Genomic DNA, 20,514 nt, shown 5'->3' with positions numbered 1-20,514 from the left:
AGAGACTTATATTTAAGGAATTATTGTGAAAATTGAAGTACGAGGGCTGCGGCAGGGATCCCAGACGATACATGCTCCGTGTGAACTCATTAAGCACGGATGACTTTGACACCACAATTAATCACGTCCACCAAAACCCGCGGCCCGCTCCCGTGTGGGGTGGTGAAGGGCGTGAGGCGGCGCACGGCCCGGCCCCTCAGGCCGGGGCGGGGGGGGGGGGGGGCGGCGGCGCATGCGCAGGGCGGGAGGCGGTGACGGCCGGGCTCTTCACGCCGGCGAGCGGCAGAGGAGGAGGTGGAGGCGGCGGGAGGGTCGGGGCCGGCGGGTAGCGGTAGAGCGAGTCCGCCATGGGGACGCAGGGAGCTGGGCGAAAGCGGTTGCCGAACCGGGAGCGCCTGACGGCGGAGGACGATGCGCTCAATCAGATCGCCCGTGAGGTGAGCGGCGAGCGGCGATCCCCCTCCCCGTCCCCTCCTTCTTCCTCCCCTCCCCGGGCTCCCCCAACCGCCGCGCACGCGCCCCCGGGTAACGGGCACAACGGCGATTCAAGGGCAGGTTGATAAAAGGCGAAATAAAAATCGCATTCATCTCAGCGGCGTCGGCCTGGTTTATCATCCTTAGGGCAGCGCTTTAGTCTGAAGCGCTTGAAGTGTTTATCTGTGAGGAAAACGGCGTGTAGTGCCAGCCCGGGTAGAAATCCCTCCCTGCCCCTCAGCCGGAGGAAATTAATTGTCTGCTGGGTGTTAATGACTGAGGACCCGAAAATAGGCCACTCTACGTTTTCTTCCTTTTTATGTATTCCTAAAAAAACCCTGAAACCAGGAGATGATGCTAGATGCAGGCATAAGTGTACAATTAACTTGGAAACTCGTTTATATTTAATGAGTTAGGGCTTGCTGCTCACTAGACACTGCATTGTGCTTCGTGTGACTTTAAACAGTTAAAACCAGCTGATGTCTTTTCTTCCTACCTCCTTGTTCTTCTTGTGTACAGTTGAATTGGTTCAATGGTGAATAGGATGGCATGAATTTGGTTTTTATGTTTGCTAAAGCTAACACAGGTTGTTCTTCATCCTTCTTCCCCCAGTCTTCCTATGGGGGAGATGGGCAACCCCGACCTGAGATGGGGATAAGCAGCTGTGGGGTTATTCTTCGCTCAGCTGATGCTGAAGAAGGTGACCGTCCTCATCCTCTAGTATGGGTTATGTGTGTGTCTCCTCCCCACTGTGTGTCGTGTGACCCCAAGATGGGTTATAAGATAAATTGCTCTTCTAGAAGAGATTTAACTCTCTCTTGGTTTCCTTTCCTGAATCACAGTTGCAGTGGGATCAGATAAATGCTAACGTGCAGCTTCTTTTTGGTAGCAGCTGGCTGTTGGATTGAGTTAGCTGTAACATCGTGAACCTCAGATGTTATCACTAATGGCAGCCCTGACACGGGATGTCTTTACTATCCTTGCGTTCCATTTTAAAGTGTTTTGTAGCATCTTTGGAACACATGCAGTAGACTAATTTCTGTGTGAGTGATTTGGATAGTGTGTTTCCAGAAGTCAGATTTTCATGGTAGTATGATGAGAGGATGGGCAAGTTTCTAGGGATGGAGTTTGAGGTAGGAGGACAAGAATGTCTCATGTCCTGGACATAAGATAGCAAGTAAGAGTGATTGTGCTGTCTGTTAGAGTTTGAGTCATGATAACATCCTAGGAATTGCTTTGGGATGAGGGTTTATATTCCACAACTGTGCCCTGGCCATGCTGTCATTGGATCAAGGAAAACATCAATCTGTAACAGGGGGCCTGTGTTGTCCTTCACTGCGGCACGTTTCTCTCCTGCTGTCATTTTGCTTCAGCTTATGTGCTGCTCTTGTATTGTGAAGTGCTTTAAGGTCTTCAATATTGTGGTGTTTTGTTGTGCTTTTTTTTTTTTTCCTTCTGGGGATTCTTTAAAGGACAACTCCATTTGGTCAAAAAAGCCCAACACAAGCATGTCTTTTATGTTTTCCCTTGAGTGCTAAAACTGTGAACTGCCAAGTTCAAGGTTCAGCATTTTCCCATATTATTTTAACTCTTTGCATTACTCTGTCTTGGGTTTTATGCGCTTATAATAGTTCTGTTGTTTAACTGCCTATTCTCTGCACAAGGTATCCCAGATGAATCCTTCCGTATGATCTTAAGAACTCTTAAAAATGTAAAGTAAGCCTTTTGTCTCCTAATATAGATGCCAAGAGTCTTTGTGTTGGAAGGGTACAAGCGTTACTGACATTTTGGCTCTTCCAGCCTTCCTCACAGGCGTATAGCCCAAGCTGAGACTTGGACATGTTGCATTCATGCATAGGTTTTCACTCTTACTTTAGTCTTTCTTTGTTATCCAGAAGCCGTAGGTGCTTGCAAGTTATTAGCAGATTCTAGAATCTCATTTTGCTGTGTTCAGATGGGGGCCTAAAAGAGCATCCAAACCAGGTTTATTCATAGAGGTACTTTTACCTGGGCATCACTGGGAGTAAGTTGAAACATGTGCATCTTCTCTCCTTCTGGCTTTCTTCCCAAAGGAGTGTGCTGCTTTGACGCTTCCCAGTTGTCGTATTTTGTAATTTTCAGAAGAGCTTGAAAAATCAACAGTTCTTGCTATACTGCGTGCTTCTGTAAGGATACATTAAGACTTGTAAAGACTCTCTTAAGCTCCTGCCATTTGAAGCATAAATTCTTTTGAATTTACAGCCAGAATGTCTTGCTGTGTATGTGCAGTCTTGCGTAGTCCGAAGGAGAGCCTTACGCAGTGAAGAAGGCAGTCCTCACCCCTGCGGGATGTGAGAACGGTCTTAGGAGGAAGTAACTAAGCAAGCGGAAGGAAACTGTAAAAGTGGAGCATATTGTAGTAACAGGGTTTTAGTAGCACTACTAGTAACATTAAGCAGTATAGTAAGTTTTAATGTTTGAGGCAATTTCTGAACTAGATCAGCTGCAAGTAGTTTATCACCTTGTCTAGACTTGTTCAGAGCAGAGGTAGAAGATACAGTTACTGTAAATCGCCTTACCCATCAGGGAAGAGTAGTAACAGGCCGCTAAATCTGGCTGTTGAGTTTCTCACTTACATGGCAATTAAATGGAGAGCAAGTATGTAAATGTGGTTAAAATAAGAAATGGCATTCTGAGTTTCCAGTGGACGCAGATGACTGCCACTCGGGATTTGCTGTAAGCACACCTGGCTTGTATTGCTGAGGCTATTTTTTTCCGGGTGTCAGCTCTTACAGATGAGAGCGAAGCTGATCAATGATAGGCTTCTCCACTTTCAGACTTGTGTTGATGCCAGTAGATTATTCTGTGTTTAGGTCAATGGAAACTTTTGGGCTATTTTATTCCTCTCCGTGAATACATGCCAGCAGTGTTTGCAAAATCTAGCAGTTTGATACGCCTTGAGGTCTGTGCCAGCACAGCCAGCAGTAATCGTGTGTGCGTACCGTGCAGTCATCTGTCTGTTCTCTCGGGCTGGTGTACACGTGGTTCAGCAGCCCAGGACTCTGCTTTCCTGAACCTTACAGGGACTGGCTTCCTGCTTTTTTTTCCTGCTTGGGTTTGATGTGGTAACTTGAAACATCATTTCTAGGGGAATATTTCCCCCCCCCCTCAACTTCCACTCTGCTCTAGTAATAATTCTGTGTTACGTGAGCAGAAAGAATTTTGCAAATCCAGTGAGGAACTACCACCTGTGTAAATGAGATTTCTCTTGTAGGCAGATAATACTCGTTCTTCCTCATTCAAGAAAATAAAACCCAGTAACTAGGTCATGGTAAATTTCTTGTTTTTATTAGGGAAGTAATTTACACTTTGTTTTGCTAATGTTTTGCAAACAGATGTGTGTTTATACTGCTCAGAAAAACAATCCTGCCTTGTGTCATCTCTGTACTAGAAATCTTCTCTCTCTCATCCAGCAATTTACAGAGTAGAACTCTTTAGCTGGTAGCTAATTTGAAATTAGTAGTTCAAGCAACATAACTTTATATTTACTATCAAAGTAATGTTTTGAGGGTTGCTTATTCACTCTTTGTACACTGCATGTCACTGAAAGTTTCAAGAACTGTCACCTACGTACTTATGTAATTATTTTTTTAAAATAGCTGGCATGATCAGTTTATGGAGAATAAATTTGATTGTTTCACTGAAGTTTTTAGTTTGGGGATTGACTTGCATTCTTAGTGATTCAAAAATTGGGATGTTACACTCCTGTGAAGGAGCAGAGAGTGTAGCTAGAAATAGCTCAAAATGCAGGTGAAACCAACCAGTCAGCTTTCCTGGTTATGGTAAAAAGGCACTAAATAACTTCAAAAGCCTAAATTGGAGTTTCAGGACTAGTGAAGAGATGCTATGATCATTGTATGTGGAATCTAAAGGCCTGGCTTTTGAATCGAGGGGCTAACTTGGGGGAGAATTCTCTGGTTTATAAAACAATTTGGGTCACCTGTATAAATAGAGATGGAAACAATTTGGTACAAGTCAAAGCTAACACAAGCAGAATGGGTATTTGTAAATGGGAACATAAGCCGTGCAAACTTTATTGAACTGTTACGCAAACCTGCCTATTTAAAGCAGTGTATTCCCTAAGGATATACTAGGTAATGCCCATCTAAGATCTTTGCGCCTCGTTAGTATAGTGGTGGAACTTTTTTGAGCGGTATTTGGCATTAAAGATACGCATGAAGACTGCTGAAAGCCAGATAAATATTCCAAGAGAAGCCCTTGGAAACAGCCTGGTTTAGTTGCTTGTACCTGACTTATTTTTTCACTTTGTTACATTAACGCTCATAAAGGCAGAAAGTATCAGCCTAGGAGAACAAATGATCTGAAAAAGCATGCCTGGCTGTACGTCTCTATTCTAGAATAGAAAGTTATGAAAGCAAGGGATGCTCATGGAGGACTTGACTCAGCCAGGCTGACCTAAATATAGGAAGGAAGGAGGACTTTGTAGGCAATGCTTGCCAGTAGGGCATGGAGAATTGTTCCAAAATCGAGATTATTTTATGTAGCAAGTGTGCTCTTCTTCGAGTGCTCCTTTTTCCCAACGTTTTACGTTTGTATATCCAACGAATGGTATTGGCCTCACTTATAATCTTTCCCAAAGGAAATGCTTGAAGGAGCAGCTTTGGATGGTTTAAGCAGCAAGACAAAAATCTTAAGACCCATCTCATTTTAGTTAGATGTGTTGTGATTGTAGCCTGTCTCCCAGTGCACAATCTGCCTCACAGTATGCCTATTGCAACTTTAAATAATTAGTTGCCTGTTTTTGCCTGGCCGGAGTCCTCTTCAGCTGTTATCTTGCTGTCCGAGGAAACAGCTGTTTAGGAGCTGTGATTCCTATTTCAGTCAAGCAAGAGACTACTGTTAGAATTAACGACGTGGGAAGCCCGGCCTTTTTCTTTGCGAGCCCAGATGCTGAGCTTGTCTGCAGGATGTAATAGTAATCATTACCTCATCTAGAAGGATGTTTTTCCAGGCCTGTTGCTGAATAAAGTTGGAGCTCAATTGTACTTAGAAGGCTTTCAACACTGTTTAGGGGTGGAGTTGTTGTGTTTTGGGTTTTTTTTTTTTCATCCTTTGGTTGCAAGGAGCATAATTCACATACCTTGTTTCACAAGCTGAAAATGCTATTTGTCCTTCCTGTCAAGTCAAGCAGGTTGCCGGGAGCAGTGAATCTAGCTCGACATAAGCACTCATAGGCAAACCTTAAAACAGTGGCTCCGAAATATCAGCTGTTCATAGAATCATGGAATAGTTTGGGTTGGAGTGACCTTAAAGCCCGTCTAGTTCCACCCCCCTGCCATGGGCAGGGACACCCTCTGCTAGCCCAGGTTGCCCAAAGCCTCATCCAACCTGGCCTTGAACACTGCCAGGGATGGGACAACCACAGCTTCTCTGGGCAGCCTGTGCCAGTGCCTCACCACGCTCACAGGGAAGAATTTCTTCCTTACATCTAATCTAAATCTCCCCTCCTTCAGCATAAGGCCATTCCCCCTTGTCCTATCTCTCCCTGCCCTTGTAAACAGCCCCTTTCCAGCTTTCTTGTAGACCCTCTTAGGTACTGGAAGGTGCTCTAAGGTCTCCCCAGAGCCTTCTCTTCTCCAGGCTGAACAATCCCAACTCTCTCAGCCTGTCTTCATAGGGGAGGTGTTCCAGCCCTCTGATCGCCTTTGTGGCCTCCTCTGGAATCACTCCAACTCCATGTCCTTCTTGTGCTGGGGCCCCCAGAGCTGGACACAGTACTGCGGGGGGGGTCTCACGAGAGTGGAGTAGAGGGGCAGACTCCCCTCCCTTGACCTGCTGCTCACACTGCTTTGGATGCAGCCCAGGATACGGTTGGCTTTCTGGGCTGCAAGCGCAGTTGTCTTGCTTGTACTGAAATACTTCTTGGGGGAGAAGTTGCCCCATTTTGGGGGGGAGGTAACTGCAGTAAGCCAAATTTTCCTTCAGATAGTTGTATGGGGGCTTTGAGAGGTTTTGTGTGTTGTTTTTTATTTTTTTAATACCAGAGATGCTTCTGAGAAGGGAAAGTGCATGGTTGTTTCATTGTGGAGCTTTCTCTGCTTCTGGTGTTATCTGGTATTCTTGCTCATCACCCTGAATCTACTAGAGATGAATAGCTAGCCTTGCATATAGTAGAAAAATAGCTGATGTTTGGGCTTTCATCACATAGTAAAGATGAGGGAAGCGCTTAAGGGCTTCTTAGGGGAAGACATCTGTAACCATCTACTCTCAAGACACTTTCCTTTTCTTTCACCTTATTTCAGTTACAGAAGAAGTAGGCTGTAGAACTTTGCTAGCTAAAGCTGGAACAATAACTGGTGTGTGCATTGAAATGAAAATATTACATCAGGCAGAAAATATATTTAAAAAGCATCCACATGCGTAGGCTTGGTCTTCAGTCTTACAAGTTGGTGTTGGCCAATGCCTGGTGAATGTATTTTTCATAGCACGGGTAGCTGAGATGAGTTGTTGTGGTACCGATTGCTGCAGTTCAGGCTTACTATGATTGCTAGATCCCAGCCTGGCATCTTTGCCTGTAATTTTGTTTTAAACTCTGAAAAGTAAGATGGTGTAAGGTGAAGAGCTGCTGTATGCTTCATTCTTTGCCCTGCAAGTAGTGTAACCCCTTACAGGAGACTGAGACAGTAGTGTCTTAAACTGAGTAGTCTGATGTGCTTGTAGTCTTAGATATTTTGAAGATGGAGAACCACCAGGTAGCAAGAAATGTAAGGCAACTCTCAAAGACTGGGTTGTAGAAGCTTTAACTGTTGAAATTAAAGCTTGGTGTGGCATAATAAATACTAAATAAGGCAATACTTCACTGGTAGGAATTTGAAGGTTTTAATTACCTAGGAGGAGCTGATCTAGTTGCCATGAAGTGTTTGCAGTGTGTGAATGACCATGTGACATAATTTTCTGTTGTGAAAAGGTGGAAGTTCTGGTCAGGCTGTTACAAACTACTGATTTTTGGAGGCTACGGAGGGGGTACAGAAGTCACGTGTTCAGAGGCTGGGAAAAAGTACAGAAGTAATTCATGCTGGCAGGAATGTGCCATAACTTTGACAGCTGTACTAGTTTGACAGCTATCCTTACCTAGAGTAATCACTGGTTAGACCTTGGTGCCAAAGACATTTTCTGTGTGTATTTGGATGGATTTCTAATTCTGCCTTTAAACAAACTTAACTAAGTGATATGAAGTGTGAAGGGCAAGGCTTGGGAAGTATTCCCTGATGAGCAGAGCTAGGAGCAGTTTTATGGCCTAACCAGCTGAGAGTTTCGGGCGTTGAGAGAGGAGCAGATGCAAGCTAATTCTGACTAACACTGTTTCTAAAACTGAGGGTTGCTTGTTTCGGGACGTGGATGTACGCCTAAGCCGAGACTGGGCAGAAAGGAGTGTATCCCTACTTAAATGAAGCAGCATCTCCTCAAGACAGATTTGATTCACACTTCGGCATCTGGCCTGCAATCTCCAGTGAGGGATCTGTTCCCTCCTCCCTTCAGTGTGTCATGTTTTCCTGTAAGTGAATTTCTGATACAGTGTGTACCCTTTTAGGGTGTGGAATTCTGAAGAAGTGTGTGTCTTAAAATCCTTTAAAAAAAAAAATGTTGGGTTTTATTGTACAGACAAAAAAAAATGAAAGGTTTAACAAAACTAGCTATTTCTGGGTTAAGGAAGGATGGGTGTTTTGGGTATTGAGTATAATTGCAGGTAAAGGGCAGGACTCTGGTCTAAAACTTTGACTAGTTTTGACTTGGAAGCTCTACTGAATAGAATGAAATAACTTTTGTTAATTTAGGTACTTAAGATACTGTTCAGTGCCAACAAAAATGAGTGTCTGAGCTAATTGCTCATTAAAAATTTCTGACCTAGAACTGAAAAGCTGCTTGCTTCATGATGTACTTTCAGTAAAATATCCTGGGTGTGATCTGAAAAGAGGCGGATTTGTTCAGTCGCATCTGCTTTGCCCTTCTGCACGCCTGCAGCCTGTGAGCCAGCAGCTTGGCATGGGCTGTGGTTTTATCCACCTAAATACTACCGCAGCATTTAAGGTTGAGCTGGAGAGAGCAAAGAGGGAAAGTGATCTGACAGTGCCAAATCCAAGCTGTGTTCCAGTCTCGGATGTGGTGAGGAAGCCTCTCCATTTCCTATTGCTTCTAGCTCTTTGCTGGTTTGTCACCGTTCTTTTCTCCTTCCTGCACGAGGCTTTTTTGTGCAAGATGAGAGTTTTGGTGATACAGCTTAATCCTGATGCTATACTTGCAAAAACATGGGATGCCTTCTAGTTCTTCGATGCTTTGTGAGCTCCTGTGCTCTTTGAGAAAATACTTAGATTTTATTTTTGTATTGTATCTTACTGTACAAAAAATCAGAGCCTTTGGTAAACCAAAATTGCCAGGTGCATTGCCACTGCTGTGTTCCTGTTTTTAATACCTGGTAATTAGGTAGGGCAGTGCTTGTTATCATTGGCATCTGAAGAAATGCAAAACCAACAGTTAAGTATCAGAGCAACGATTTTCTTTCCTCTTAGCTGTCAGAAGGTTTATGTGAATGAGAGTGGACTATTCATTTTGTATTCGAACCTCTACCAAAGAAACAAGCAAGATGGTATCTCCAACTGCTTCTGCCTTCCTCAAAAATAGATTCTCAGAGTTGGGTTTTTCCTACCACAACATCATTACTTGCAGTTTTTAGATGTAATTAGTGTCAGATTGATTTATCTTTCCCGGAATGGAAAACTTACTGGAAGCAAGTTCCACAAAAGCAGTTTATTTGCGTGTTTACTGGTTTAGCTGGTTGGTCAGTGACTTGTGTTTTAATATTGCCAGCAATGAAGTGATGATGCCTCTGTCCTGAGTGGTCTTGCTGGTGATTCTTTGCAGACTGTTCTTGCAATCCCACAGATGCCTTGAGCACAGAGCTCTGCACAGACAGGGAATGTAAAGGAATAATGTTTCTTCCCTCTCAGTCTCTGCTCTTGTGTATCTTGTGACCTTTCCCTTTGCCAGTGTCTGATTTAAATTAAATACAGGTTGGTTTTTTTTTCTTTGCCTTCCTCTTCTGAGTACTTCCTACATCCCAAAATATCCTTTCTCTTATCCCACATTTGAATACCAAATTTAGTTGAGTCTGTCTCTTCTGTCTGCTTTTGCCAGCCTCTTCCAGTAGACAGAAGCGGAATACAGGAGTATCTGGCACGCTAAAAGCTGGGTCAGGTTTTTAAACTTGTTCCCTCAGGTCAGATGGATTTCAGGCATTCCCACTTGGGTCTTCTAATTATGGAGCGTTTATCAGCTAACATACTAGGATGACAGGAGAGCAAGGAAGGGCTCTTGGTGTGCCTCACATGCAGGAAAAATCCCTGGTCTCTGGTATCCTATCAAACTCCTGCAGCTTCACATTTTTTTCCCTTCACTTTTAAAACACACATCGCTTTAGATTCAGAAATTTCAGATGTGGTTGTTTATACTGGTGCCAGTGTACTACAGTCTTCACATGGAAACAAGAAATCATATTTGCTTTTGCTGACTATGAACAGTAAGAGATAACAGCCTACTGGTGTTTTTTTTTTTAATCTGTGTAATTGCTTCTTGTTTCTCTCTGATTGCAAACTTGAAGCTCTTTCAATTGAGTTGCTAGGAAAATAACTTTATATGCTTTTAGAAAATAAGCCAGTTTAAGTTTGAATGGTCTACAGCCTTATTGCTTTGCTCTGCAACTGTGCGTTTCCCATAATCTGTTTTCTTTAAAATATCCGTTCTCCCATATGAAATGTGTGTGAGTGCTGGTCTTGATTTTCTTGCTTTGCTGCATGTGTTGCTGAGCTCTAAGAGGATTTACATTGACAAATATGTTGAATCCACATCTGTTGAAAATTTAAGTGGGCTTTTGGGACATTTTTTGTGATACTCAAAGGTCATGCTATTCCATTGTCTATTAAATATGAAATTTAAATCTGCCCTGATGTGAAATGAGTACATTGAAACAGCGATGTGACCTAACCTTTACATGAACTGTGGAGGAATCTAGGGGCTCTGGGAAATAGTACACTTGTGTGTGGATACAAGGGATAATGTTGGTATATGTAGAGAATGTCAGTGTTTTATTTATAGAGTGTTTTCAGTAATATTTGTACAGTCTTGTCTAATTACCCTGGAAAAAATATCATTGTTTGAAGTAGAGTAAGTGAAGAAAGGTTCTCTGTGTGCTGATGAAATGCTTCTGTATCACTGCTGGAATAAATATATACTGTCAGACTTAACAACAATTTTCAGGCTAGCAGAAAAGTGTCTGGTAACCCTGAATTTATTGTCTATGCAAGCAGGCTACAAACTTAGCATTAGAAAATAAAGATCAATGGGTTTGTAGTGGCTATGCTCTTACAGCAATCTATCCTAATAGCTTTTGGGGGTGGGCTCAACCTGTTACTACAGAAGCAAGCTTCTTGTAGAGATCTGCGTTAATGTAGAGTTGCTTCTCCGAGGGCTGCTATCTGTGCTGCGGGCATAAGAAGTCCGCTCTTTCAGTCTTCCCACTATGAAATCAATACAGTGTGCCAAAAAAAGTCTAGTATCTTGGATACAAGCCCTGTGAATACAGTGAGCAGGTGTAAAACCCTTACGCGTAACACTTCTATGGTTGCTTAGTGAACCTTAAGGGAATTAGGTTTTCATCGTAATTTCCTCTAATAGAACGTGATTCTTAAAGGGCTGTAGTTTTGCTGCTGGTTTATCCCATTCTCTCACTACTTCTTGTAACTTGCTGTTTTTCAGACCTAGCTGTTCCCCACATTAATTTAATTGATCAACACAATTTGAATGTTAAATAGACTGTGAGACTGAGGATAAAGTTATAATTGTATCTGCTGGGTGGTAATCGCTGTTAGGAGAAGAAGGAGCAAAGAAAGAAAGGACCTGACCAAGGGAGGGCTGCCGCTATATGTCTTATGCCGTTGATGTATTCCCAGCAGCGTTCCTTGATTTCAAGAACTCCAATCAATAGCCGTGAAGGTCATTTTTGTCATACAACTAAACAAGATGTGTGTAGCCTGGTAGTATATTTCAAACTGAACTCATTTGTTAGTAAGGGTTAGGACACAGATTCTCCAGGTAATCCATTATAGCTCAGACCCAGTTTGGATACAGTAATCCTGTCCCACCCCCACACAAAAGCTGTCCAATCGTTTCTTAAACAATGCTGGTTTTTTAGCTTTAATCCGAGCTGATGGGTTGTTCAGCGCCATCTCCCTCAGGGCAAGTTGCCTTGACATATCCTGGCTCTCTCTGGGAATTCCTCTTCCCACGAGGGAATGGGTTGTGGAAGGACAGCAAGCGTGAGAGGGTAACTCCCATCCACTGGCCAGGTAAGAGTAGAATATTTTATAGATTTAAAAAAAAAATAATTGGTTGTGATGGTGAGATATGGAGGATAGTGTGATTTTTTTTTTTAATTTATTTTTGACAGGTCTCTTAAAATTCTTTGAGAAGTGTGGATTTTTAAAACGCTTTCTCTGAAGTTTCCTTTATGTGGTTTTTTTCCACAAACTGAATGAAGAGCTCTGCTCCTCTCCTGAAGAGATGTGGTTAGAGTGCTGTTACTAAATGCTTGAAGGTTGATATTTGTGCTTAAAGGACAAAAAAATCTGGTAAAGCGTGATGTAGTAGAAGCTGGTACCCATGCTCTACAGCATACAGCTGTACTAACAAGAAAAGGCAATTTCACCACATTGTTTTTAAGGTTGTTTCTCTGGATATCAATGCTTTTCCTTAAATCGGATTTGCTCAAGCAGTTTTTGGCATTTCTTTGGTTGATGTTACGAATCAAGAACTTCAGCTTGTATTTGAAGCATCCTCACTCTTTCATCAGAATATCAGTAACCTGGAGGAGAGCTGCAGGTTATTTGTTATAGCAGAATATTGAAGTTAATCAAAAGCACAGTTTCTCTGCAGGACGGTGGTACAACTCGACAAATTGCATGCAACTCTTTCCCACCTAGCTATCCCCAAACACTGCGCATGGGTAACGAATGGTCCAGTGCTTAACAGAAGTATAAAGTAGTGAGAGGCATGAAAATGTTTTTAGTTTATTTATAAAACAGATACACTCATTTACTCTACAGAAGAGAACGATTATAAAAAAACTGTCAGTCCCCCCTGGTGATGTCTCTTGTAGAGTCCTTCATACAATCTATGTACTAGACTTCTGATCTTCTCCCGCACTTACTCTAGGTCCTTTATTTTAAATTTGATTGTAAAAGTCTAGTTGAAGAGGTAATGAAAAACAGTGCCTTGTAACTTGTAACCATTATACTGTAGTCCCACAAAACATCATATTGTAAACACAATAAAATGGTCTATTACCAGATTGTTTTATTAACTCTAATCAGTCTGAAGAGCTAAATTTAATTAAATCTGCTTGTGGATGAGAACATCCCATCCATGGAAGGGTGCACTAAAGGTCATCTCCAGTTTTGAATCATAACATTACATGTAAAAATCTGTTTTGTCTTTAATTTGCTTGAAGCCAGGTAGGAATGTAGCTTTAAGGATTTTTTTTTTAATTGTGATTAATTATTATTTGAAGTGGTCTGATCTCCCTGACTTTTTGTGACAGAAAATAGAAGTATACCTATAAAGTGTGAGGAAATAATCTTGTATATTAGATGTATGTAGTTGTAGATATTTCTTACTTATTGAAAGTGCAATGTAAACAAAGATTGAACAGTCTGTTCTGACTTGGTACTTGAATGTTTGTGATTTGAACTCCCACTCATTTACAGTTAAATGCTTTAATAGTAAATTGTTTTTTAAATATCCTGAATTCTAGGTCAGCTCCTTCCAGTAAAAAGGTTATTAAATGAGGAAGAAGGAGAATATCTATTTTCAAATACATGGCTGGGAAAGAAAAGTCCCACTGAGCGCACATGAAAACTTTTTCACTACTAAAAAGTTGTTTTGGATTTACTTTTCTGAAAGGGCACTCAAACAGCATTGTAAAGTGTCCACATTTTTGAGTGGCTTCAATAGTATTATCCCTTGTTTTAAGAATTTTTTTAATTACATTTTGGAGGTAGGCTCCGCCCATCTGTCTCACCATGAGAGCTTACATCAAGCATCACAACACACTGATTTTCCTCTTTCTGTCAACAAGCTGTAGAATTGAGGATCAAAATTCTTGACAAGAGTGCTTAGTATAGATAATACAATAATTATTTTGACTCCCAAACAGTTTAAATAGTACCGATATCAACTGTATCAAGTCATGATACACAGGTAACACTAGAGTGCTACCTAATGCTGGAGAGATACCTGCTAAAGCAGAGAACAGGCACTCTGAGAACTAGACATGTTAAAAATCCTTCCTGCAGCCTTTGTCAATAGTCAGAACAAAAATTAATTTCACTTCAGTGTTTTTGACATTAAATTTGAGGATATTCCAAGAACTGACACCGTGGGCACTGCAGGAAACCCTGCGGAGCAGCCTTGCAAATCCGTCATCTTGGGAAGGCCTGCGGACTCTTATAAACTGTATCGCAGGTAACTGTGGTATGCCTAGATGGTGGTGGGTGGAAACCTTAGGTAGATTTATTTTTATGTAGGATAAACCCCACACTCTTCTGTTAGTAAATACATGAAGGTTTTTTGGATGCATCTTCAGATATGTTGTTTTTAAAAACAAAAGATGTGAGGAGATAGAGGGGGAGGAAGCAAAGGCCACCTGAGGGAAAGGTCCGGTGTCAGTGCACAGCAAAGCAGCAGTTGACAAGGTCCAATACTACAACCCAGGATGGTATGCAGATAACCCTCTGTACGCTATAATTTTGTAACTCCTGAAGTATTTTGTCCACTTATGTGCTCAAATACTTATTTCTACCACTTTGAGTGACATGCTTTGTGAAAGGCTTAGTGACTTAAAGAAATTAAATAATCAAGTGGTAGGTGTGATGAGTCTTTCCAAAGATTGGCTCATATTTTTATTTCTGTTGTATGTGTACTCTTGTTCCTTGAGAACATGATGCTATGCTTTGGTCATAGAAAGTAAGGCCAAAGGAAGACAACTTTTTTCCCACCCAGGACAACTTGCATTCAGTGTTAAGCAGGCCATGTTATTCAGCCATACTCTACACCAGATAGCCAGTTTATATATAGAAACAACACACTTCTCGTACTCTCTTTAATGTGCTAAGCTTGACAGAATTCTATTTGAGGCGCAGTAAGTGGTTGCTCTGGCTGGATTTGCTTGTTCATGAACACTGAAGGAAAGTACAGTATGGCAAATAACGGTAATCCAGATATTTAACATTGGAGACTGAATTGTTTGCATCATAATACTATACTTGCTTTCAAAATGGCTAATATAACAGTTATGTTGATTTATTTGTTTATTGTCAGACTGTCTTCACTTTGCTTTTGTTTCAGTTCTACAACAGGAATACAGGCAGACTGGGTGCAATGAGATGTAATATTCATCCTAATACTGCCAAACCAGGACAATGGTATAAATGGATTTAGCTTCCAATTCTGTAGTGTTACAGTGAGTTCTCCCTGAAGTGTGACCTGATTGTACAGGGAACACCTTGGAAAGTAGAAAAGTGGGATTTGTTTTTACATAACATTGTGTTGGGTTTGCATGGCAAGGTTTTGGTAGCGGGGTGGGGGTTGTCTACAGGGGTGGCTTCTGTGAGAAGCTGCTAGAAGCTCCCCCTGTGTCTGACAGAGCCAATGCCAGCCGGCTCCAAGACGGACCCGCTGCTGGCCAAGGCCAAGCCCATCAGCGCCTCTGTGATAACATATTTAAGAAGGAAAAAAAACCAAGTTAGAGCTTTTGCAACCAGAGAGAGGAGTGAGAAGATGTAAGAAACTCTGCAGACACCAAGGTCAGTGCAGAAGGAGGGGCAGGAGGTGCTCCAGGCGCCAGAGCAGAGATCCCCCTGCAGCCCGTGGTGAAGGCCATGGTGAAGCAGGCTGTCCCCCTGCAGCCCATGGAGGAAGGATGAGGGGGTGTAGAGATTCCACCTGCAGCCCGTGGAGGACCCCACACTGGAGCAGGTGGAGGCACCTGAAGGAGGCTGTGGCCCTGTGGGAAGCCCACACTGGAGCAAGCTCCTGGCAGGACCTGTGGACCCATGGAGAGAGGAGTCCACGCCAGGGTAGGTTTGCTGGCAGGACTTGTGACTCCGTGGGGGACCCCACGCTGGAGCAGTCTGCTCCTGAAGGTCTGCACCCCGTGGGAGAGTCCCACGTTGGAGAAGTTGGTGAAGGACTGTCTCCCGTGGGAGGGACTCCATGCTGGAGCAGGGGAACGATGAGAGGAGTCCTCCCCCTGAGGATGAAGAAGCAGCAGAAACAACGTGTGATGAACTGACCGTAACCCCCATTCCCCGTCCCCCTGTGCCGCTCGGGGGGGGAGGAGGTTGAAGCTGGGAGTGAAGTTGAGCCTGGGAAGATGGGAGGGGTGGGGGGAGGTGTTTTAAGATTTGATTTTATTTCTCATTCCTCTACTCTGTTTTGCTTGGTAATAAATTAGATGAATTTCCTCTCTCAGTTCAGTCTGTTTTGCTCGTGACGATAATTAGTGAGTGATCTCTCCTTGTCCTTACCTTTATAAGCGTTTCGTTATACCTTTTCTCCCCTGTCTAGTGAATGAGGGGAGTGATAGAGCGGCTTGGTGGACGCTTGGCGTCCAGCTGAGGGTAAACCACCACAAACATAGTGGGTCTTGTTGACAGTCTTCTGTTCTCTTAATAATTAATTTGAAATAACTTTTCTTGCACAATAGTTTTTAAACCAGGTCTATTTTTATAGTGCATGAAAATACTTAGGCTGGGTGGGAGTCTGCAATAAATACTTTTATTCCCTGAAGTGATGGCTTTTGGCCAGCTTCTGCACACTTACTCATCAGCTGCTGGTCTTAATTCTGCTGAATTCAAACTTTTTATTTCTGAAGAATAGTTATTTATCTCAGAAGTAATTATTTATGCATGATTCTTACTCCTGAGTGTTGTTTCATTAATGAGATGCTGAGATTCCTTGGTTCTTGAAGGCAGTTCATTGAGGAGCCTGGCAGTGCCGCTGCTGTGTTTGACACTGTGCATATCAATCAATATAGATGTTGGCTTCAAAGCGTCCTTGTTTCTTTCTCACGTTTATTAAAGCTGGAGACCCTTGAAAGACTTTATGACTGGCAATGCTCAATACAACACTTTTTTCCCCCCATAAAAATGAAATCAAGCTTTCAGCAGAAAGGTCTCTCTTAAATGAAAGATCTCCAAACTGCAGGCTGAGTCTGAGCACAGCAATGAAGTTGCACTCTGGTTTATCTCCTCATCCTGTTTGGCTGCTTATGCTGTGAGATTATGCTACATAAAAACAAAACCCCAAGACAAAGAAAATATCCTACAGCTTCCTAGAAGCCTTTTTAGTTTGTTAAGCAGTGCTTATTTTAGAAATGGGCTAGTTCAGGGCCATGAGAGAAAAGCATGGTAATGCCATCAAATGCTTCAGTAGTCAGATGTCACAGTACTCGGCATTTGTTTTGCTTGAATGCTTTTTAATGTTACTGCTTTTAGGAGATAATCAATGTTCTGTGCAACTGCTCTCTCATTTTCATGCATCTCATGCTCATGTCAGCTGTCTTCATTATGGAATATTCTAAGCTCATCAAATAAAAAAGTTTTAGCCTTTTTTTGGTTACACTTAAGTACAGAAAACTGTAAGAGCCTGTTTTATTCTGTTGCCTGGTGGCTTTTTCTACCACAGCATTGTTGGAAATTCCAGGGGAAAAGGTTATGGCTGGAATGGAAATGGAGAGTGAACTTTCCTCACTTGGACATTGACTCAAACCAAGAACAAAGTGATCCTGGCAGAGTACCATGGGAAAATCTGTGCTTCTGGGGCAGTTGTAATGCCACGTTTTACAACTGCAATGCTTACTCAGAAGAAGGAAAAAAGGAAAAAACAAGTTGATCATGCAAAAAGAGGAGAAGAAAAAGGAGGGAGGTGTCTTATGCCTTAAAATATCTTTGAAAGCAAAGTGCTGGTGTTGATTTTAACAGCTCCTTGGAAGTTGCGCCATCATTAAGGCAGGGGACATGATACTGGAGGTCCATCCAGTGTACCAGTAAAGCAGTTGCCCTTCTGTAAGAGCTGGGGGAAAAACAATGCTCGAGTCTTGCCCGACCAGCATAGACGCGAGAGCAGAACCCACTTCTGGTGTGTCTTTATTCCCTGTTTCTTAACTCCCAAGCAGTGACTTCCCTCACCTTGCTGTTTCCCGTTGTTTGAGAGGTGAAGCAGTGCCGGCTCTGGCAGAGCTCTCGGCTCCGCCGGGGCAATGCCTGTGGTTAGCTGAGTAGGGTGTCATGGGAATGAGCTTCCTGTCCTAACAGCTCTGTCTTCTTCCCCTCCCTGCTGCTGACTCATGCTTGCGATCAAATGACAAAGTTAACTCTTAAAAGAGAAAAAATTAAACTTTTTTTGTGAATGCAGGAAAACTGGTCACTATTTCCCCCCCCCCCCCCCGTGTTTTGCCTCAGTACTAGAAATGTACTGACCGGTTGTACAGGATGAAGTAGGTCAAAACGTGACCTGGCTCAGTCTCTAGGTCGAGTGTCGCAGACAGGCAGCAGAGTTTTTCTGTGTGTGTATTCCTGGCTAATTTGCAACTCCATTCTCAAACAGGTTAGAGATCTACAGCAGCTTTTTTGGGTTCAGTATCTTGGATGTTAGTGATAGCATTACAAGAAACGCCCTTTTCTTTACAGAAGACCTGTCTTTGCCTGCCTGCCTGCCTGGATTTGGCAAGATAGGAAGCCAAAATTGAAGGATTATTATTGAGATGAATTGAGTGGAAGGTTAACCTTGATGCAGCGAATCCTTCACCTATCTCCTTGTCAGGATGGTTTTAATCTAGTGTTGGTCTTTAGCGTCTGAAATCTAGTAAAAAGTGATTACATTGGATGGAATTGCACTTTGCAAACCACAGCCTGAGTTCAGCAAAAATTGCACTGGACCTACTTACTGTGAGTATAAGCTCCCTACTGTGATGGATGCTGTATTATGATAATTCTAGAAGACAGGGTATATCTGTAGAAGCAATACAGATTCATTAATAAAATCTAGAGAAAACGAACTCTTGTGCTTGGCAGTTTTTCTGCTCCTCCAGTACATCTCTCTTTCCAGTATACATTTGAGAAGGCACATGCTACACCCCCCACTCCCCAAGTCTGGCAAGTTCAAACTATATAACTTAACTATTTATCTCGGAGAAGAGAATCAGTAGGACTTAGGAGTTAATGAATGAGGTGAAAGAGCAGGCAGGACAAGCCAAGAGACTCTTAATAGTTCTGGCTGCTTTTGTGTACCTTTTATCACTGCATTTGGATTGGAGTCATTTCCTCGCATCCAAGATTTTTGGCATCCTGACTCTTCTCTCGATCTATTTCTAGATGCTTCAGACCATTGCTGTTTAGCAGTAGTCTCAAAGAGTTTTTTGAAAAGAAGAGCTAGAAAAGTATCCTGGCAAAGTTCAGGAGCAGAACTATCGGCTTCATCTGTTCCTCATGCTGAGTGATGGAGCTAGATGTGGGAAGTGTGCGTGAGCAAAGGGAGCAAGGTCATAACTCAGTAACAAATGGCATACATCTCTGAATGGGTTGTGTAGGTTTGTGTATGTTTACTTCTGGTAAAACGACTGAATAACAGTGGAAAAACTAGATTGGAGCTTTGCACTGTGATTGCAATTGGGTTTTTCCCCCATGCAGGAAGGCTGAAAGCTTAGCTAATTTGTTTTATAAGATTATGTTGCAACCACTTGCCATCTGAAGCTAGAGCTTTGTCAAAAAAGACATTGAAAATGACAGCTGAAAGCTGAAAAACCTTGCATACCTAAAAGAGGAGGGATTCATCATGCTTGTTGCTGTTCAGACACTGGTAAGGGCTTATGCAGGATTCTCTGAAGACACCTCCCTGTGTTACAGATGCGTTATTAACACTGTCATATGGTGGATCCAGATAGTAGTTTTACAAGTGTGGTCTGAGTGAAGTCTGCATGACATAATAAATCTGTGTGTAACAACTAGAGTTGAGCCAGCCTCTGGACTACCAGTTTGAGATCCCCCTGTGGCCTGCCTCCCTCTGCAGCTGTAAGTCCCCCTATTTCTTCTCCTCTTCAAGGTAACAGCATCTACTTTTCCCATTACAACAGTCCCCCTGTAGACCCTGGGTGCTTGCAGTCATTCAGGTGTCACTTGAGGCTCGCTGCTTTAGCTGAAAAATAGATTTCCTAATTGCTACAAAATGTCATTTGAGGTCCAAAGACGTGGAAGTAAGATGATTTTATATAAAAGCTTAAGAGCAGCATCAATTCTTTCTGATGCTTTTAAAGAGTCCATTTCATATCTCCAAGTGAATTTTGGGATTTGCTGGAACAGGAGGGGAAACAAAGACTTGTATTTGGGTGCTAAAGCTTGTCTACAAAGATGTTTATGTTTGCCTGTTTCAGCTCCTCATTGTATTGAGTGAAGTAGCTCCATCATAGAATCATGGAATAGTTTGGGTTGGAAGGGACCTCAAAGCCCATCTAGTTCCACCCCCTTGCCATGGGCAGGGACACCCTCCACTAGCCCAGGTTGCCCAAAGCCCCATCCATCCTGGCCTTGAACACTGAGCAATTAATGTGACAGATTATCAAATTAATTCTTTTAAATTAAAAAAAAACCAAAGAGAAAAATTGCTCAGAGCTTTGATTTGTATTGGTAATTACTGCTAAAGACCTCTCTGACTCTTGTAATTAATGTTAATAGCCTTATAAATATTCTTCGAATATAATTAAAGGAAATTATATGCTACAGAAGTAAAGATTAAGTTGCTATGTTGGTGAGAACTAATAGGCTCTAGCAGAACTGTGATTTAAAAACAAGACCTCACCGAGAAAGCAGCAGCTTTCTGGCAAAGATTTTATTGCTACTTTTAGTTTGAGGAAATAATATTGTTTACACACCTTGT

The 20,514-nt window shown here is 42.4% G+C and overlaps 1 protein-coding gene across 23 annotated transcripts in view; it reads left to right on the top strand.

Moving 5' to 3' along the window:
• Positions 1–230: 230 nt before the first annotated feature.
• Positions 231–20,514, top strand: part of LRRFIP1 (LRR binding FLII interacting protein 1) — a 114,245-nt gene continuing 93,961 nt past the window's right edge. For all 23 annotated transcript variants that reach the window (XR_008577588.1, XR_008577583.1, XR_008577586.1 and 20 more), the window contains exon 1: positions 231–437. Coding sequence is in view for 9 of the 23 variants with exons in the window: in XM_054829524.1 (XP_054685499.1) it covers positions 348–437 (90 nt within the window). In the remaining 14 variants the exon portion in view is untranslated. The remainder of the gene's footprint in view (positions 438–20,514) is intronic.

This window comes from Grus americana, chromosome 6 (genome assembly GCF_028858705.1).
Source record: "Grus americana isolate bGruAme1 chromosome 6, bGruAme1.mat, whole genome shotgun sequence".
Lineage (NCBI taxonomy): Eukaryota > Metazoa > Chordata > Aves > Gruiformes > Gruidae > Grus > Grus americana.
Note: the sequence above shows the minus strand (reverse complement) of the source record. Positions and strands in the feature narration are given on the sequence as shown.